The following is a 4566-nucleotide window of genomic DNA, read 5'->3' as shown; positions in this document are numbered from 1 at the left end:
ACTTAGACCTAGGTTGGACACAAAATGGGTAATTTATATTGAAAGCCAGGGGGCAAAGATGAGTTCTGGATATGACTGAGGGATCAATAATAATAGCTAACACATACATATGTTAGGCACTTATACAAGTAATTTACATATATTAACTCATTCAAAACTCAATACTAAAGATGGTAACTATCCTAATCTTCATTTTAAAGTTGTGGAAATTGAGCCCCAAGACTAATAAATGGCATACCTGGCTCTAGACTCTCCTCTTAACCACTTTATTGTAACACCACCAATAAGATTGGAAGAGGGCCATGTTGCTATAAAGAGGATGAAGCAAAAGTGGGAGGACAGCAGAGGTTAAGGAATGAAATGATGGGGCTAAAAATATGGATCAGGAATTGACAATTACAAGTAAAAGACTGGTTAAGGGGGAACAATAATATTAAGGAGAATAAAGATAAGGAATAGTTGTCAAACGAAGATAAAACCAGAAAGTCCATCAAAGTGGGTTGGGGGAGATGAGGAAGGCCCAGGAAGACCTCAAGGAAAAGGCTGCCATGTCAGCCAAGATGCAGAGAGCAAATGAGGAAAGGCAATTCTTACAAGATGGTGAAGGTGCCGTTGTAGATGCCGGGCTCTGACACAGGCACTTGGTTGAGCTTCTGATCTGTGCCCAAACCAATACACGACAGTGTCCCAGTACTGCAGGTACAGAGCTCACAGATGTTCATGGTGGCACTCTGTTCTGTCATTGGAGGGACCATCTCATATGAGTCTAGTTGCTGAGTTTTGGCAATTTCCATGTCAAAAGATAGAGCTGAGACCTCAGACAGGGTTGGCTGCAGAGCCTGAATAGGCTCTGAATATGGAAGTGTCGTTTCAGGGTGCTTTGGAGGAGTATCAGTTACCAAAGGTGGTTCTGGGGTGATGGTGAGTCCCAGGTCCAAATGTGGAAAGGTTGACTGTTGAGTCTGAACAGGCTGTGGACGTGGAACTGTTGCCTCAGAGTGTTTTGGAGGAGCTGTAGTCTGCTGCAGAATGTCAGCCTGTGAAATAGGCTGAGCTGGGATCTCATGCTGGTATGGAGGGTTGATATTTTCAGTTGGCCTGGGAGGGTAAAAAGAGACCTCCTTGTCAGTTGCAGGTGGTTCATTCTTCTTAGGGGTCTTTGGTTTTATCAAAATCCCCAGATCCACATCATCAACACTGATAGACAACACTTCATGCTGAATTTTACCCCAATCGGGAAGTGAAGATATTGCTTCGTTATGTGCTGAAGGTTGAGCTTCAACATCCATAGTGGATTCTGGGAGTTGACCTTGACCCTTCAGATGGACTGAAGAAGTTTGTGTATTGGCAAGAGACACAGAAGGCAGAGCTGAGCTCTGTGAAGAATGAACATATTCAGGGTAAGGTTGCTGCTTATCTTGATCTCCGTGGTGGCTGAACAAAATCAAAGGCTCATGGGACACAGCAGACTGAGTTGAGGCTTCTTGTTGGGTTGGAAGCTGCGTTGAAGGCTCCTGAGGGTTCGGCGTAGCTTCCGTTTTCTCAGGAGCCTCTGCAAGAACATGGTTGACAGAAGGAAGTTCAAGATTTGCAGGCTTTTGCTGACCCCAAGCCCAGGGCTCGGTAGGCCCCAGGGGGATGGAGGTCAGCAGGCTTGAGTCCATGGCCAACTCCGGAGCTGCCTGTACCTGCAGCCACAACAGCTGCCACAGGAACAGGAGCCGTGGGGCCCACATGTGCAGCCCGGACATGACAGGCAGAGGTCCGGGGCACAGTGAGCCATCAAGGCGAATGGGGTAAGGAGAGTGACCCAGAAGACTGGGCCACAACAGGTGATCCAAAAGAATGGAGCACAATGAGCGACCCAGGAGACTGGAGCACAAGGAGCGATCCACAATGCTGGGGCACGTACACGCAACCCAGAGAAGTGGGACGCAAGTGCCTGCGCTGAGCAGGAGCCCAACAATTGGCAGCCGTGTCACAATTGGCCGCCCTGTCACAATTGGCCGCCCTGTCACAATTGGCAGCCATGTCACAATTGGCAGCCATGTCACAATTGGCAGCCTGTCCTGCACGTGCCCCTTAGCAACCAAGCACCCCTCCCCCACCTCAAGTTCTAACCTTTATTTAGGCAATCTTGATTATTCTTGGGCTGAAGTGAATATAGGAGGCCGCTAATTGATGTCTTTCTCTCTCTCTTTCTCTTTCTCCCCTTCCCTCCCTCCTTCAAATCAATAAACATATTCTCAGGTGAGGATTTAAAAAAAAGAGTACAAAGGACTTGTGCCAATATGTTTAGCTAAATCAATGGCCTCCACGATTTATACACTGAAGCCATTTCTAAGCAATAGGGGATAGAGAATGATAACAAATGCCTCTTGAACACACAACAAAATGTGCTCATCTTCTCTAGAGAAGCTTCCCTGACCTCTCCTCCAACTGTATCCTGCACCTCCCTCTGGTCCTACAGCTCCTGAGCTACCTCCATCATGTCATCTGTAACATACCTATTTGATCGCTTCCCCCACTGGAGAGTGAGCTCCTCGATGCAGAAAACATAGTATGTTTATCTCTGTGTACACAGTAGGTGTTTAATAAGTACTTGTTTAATAAGTGTCCAGAAGCAGTCCAAACTATCAGTTTTAACGAGGGGGCGGCGGGATGGGGGGGTGGGAGAGGGGAAAGATCGGTAACATAGACTCAGGATGTGAACTCCATTTAGCTAAGTGAAGTAAGAATGAACTGGGCATTCTCACACTCTACTCAAAATGGGATTCCCAAGCCCTAATGAGGTTATAATTCCCCTCCTTCCCTGCCCTCAACCCCCATACCCAGTGGATTTACTGCAAGGGATACTATTCTAGGACTTAACTCTTTCCAGTTCAGGAATGTGAGATGTCACAGCAGGAGTCAACCCTGGTTCGAGGAAGCTCCAAATGCACTCTGTGGGTCACCCATCCTCTCACTGCAAGGAAACCTCTCCCTTTCCCTGACTCAAGGTAATATAGAGGCTTCCCCTTCTATGCCTTTGACTGGTACTGTGCTCATAACTCCATTCTGGGCACTTTCACATCTATTGTCATTTTGTCCTCCCCTCCTCTGGGAGCTTCGGGCAGGACTGGCAACTCCAGCAGTAATATGGCCTGGCAAAGGCCCTGCCTGGTTCTTTTTATTCCCCCCAGCATATCCATATCCATGGTTTTATCTGATCCCAATCTGTTTTGTATAGGATAGGAAGCAAAGCCTAGAGAATTTAACAGACTTGTTCAAAGTCACACAGGATGTGTGTTAAGACCTAAGATCTTCCAACTTCTGGTCCAAAGAGGACCAAACTTCCTTAAAAGCTATGACCTTCTGAGATGGAACATACAGGGAAACTCTGAAGGTACCAGACTCTCAAACAGACTATAAAGATGCTGCGGAGCAGGAAACAGAGGTGGCCAATCTTAACATTCTGTGTTCTCCTAGAAAGACAGTGCTGAGATGCATGAGTGTTGGGGAGAACATTGGGTACTGGGGCCGAGAGCACTAGCCAGAACGTAGAATGCCTAGATCTAGAGAATTCTTTGCAAGCAGCTCCTGAGATTGGAATTCCAAGGTGAGCTGGAACACATGATCATTTTGCCAAGATAATAAGCCAAAAAGAGGTAAATCCTTTGGGTTTTACCAATATAGTATCCAAGTCACTGGGCAAAGTGGGACTGTAGATTGCAGAAAGAAGTACACAATTATCCAAAGTGCAGGGTTCAGGATGGAGCCTGGAGGTCAGTGAACTGGTTGCAGTAGTTCATCATAGAGGCCACCCCTCAGCCAGCCAGCCCACACCTCTTAAAGTAGATAGAAAGGGCCTTCAACCCCATCACAGCCTGTTCTTGGCAGTCAAGGGTGGGGGGCAATGACTTCAGGGCAAGTTAAATTCCTGACAGAAGTTTAAAGTGTCACTAGTATTTGACGGGTTCAAGCAAACCTTCAGGATTCTATATGAAGCATTTTACCTACTTCAAAAAGTGCTTTTATACCTGTTTCTAGCTCTTTCCAGGCTGGAATATCCAGCAAGAGAGGAAAATAAATCAGTAAACCGTTATTGAGTACCTGCGATATGACAGGCACTATGTGAGGCAGGAGAAACATGCTTTGGAAAGTGGTGGTTAAGTATTAAGAAAGTCTTCCCCAAAATGTGATATCTGATTTTTATAAAAATTTATATTAGCTTGCAACAATAGCTTGCAACTAATTTATATTAGTTTACAACAAAAAATATACATGGCCACTGAACAAAATTTTTAAAAAATTATAAGAAAGCAAAAATTACTCAGCATTCTGAACATAAAAGTAGTTTTGTATTTTGCTATTATTATTTAATAGTCTTTCTTGAACTAGCATATCTTATCATCCTATATAATAAAGAGGTAATATGCAAATTAACCCTCCCATCTTCATAAGATGGCTGCCTACGACCAGGCCGGCATGGGGGTTAGTGAGGGACAACCAAATGACTGAACAGCAGGCTGTGTGGGGCGACGAGGCCGGCTGGGGGGTGGTTAGTGAGGGGAGACCAGGCCGGCA

General features: G+C 45.8%; 1 protein-coding gene across 1 annotated transcript in view; it reads right to left on the bottom strand.

The window, feature by feature from the left end:
• Positions 1 to 1751, bottom strand: part of LOC102752387 (leucine-rich repeat-containing protein 37B-like) — a gene marked incomplete at its 3' end in the record, with an annotated part of 25286 nt that extends 23535 nt beyond the window's left edge. Inside the window, exon 1 of the mRNA XM_006766983.2 lies at positions 595 to 1751. Coding sequence (XP_006767046.2) covers positions 595 to 1751 — 1157 coding nt within the window. The remainder of the gene's footprint in view (positions 1 to 594) is intronic.
• Positions 1752 to 4566: the final 2815 nt, after the last annotated feature.

This window comes from Myotis davidii, unplaced genomic scaffold, assembly GCF_000327345.1.
Source record: "Myotis davidii unplaced genomic scaffold, ASM32734v1 scaffold3262, whole genome shotgun sequence".
NCBI lineage: Eukaryota > Metazoa > Chordata > Mammalia > Chiroptera > Vespertilionidae > Myotis > Myotis davidii.
The sequence above is the reverse complement of the archived record's forward strand: the minus strand, read 5'-3'. Positions and strand labels throughout refer to the sequence as shown.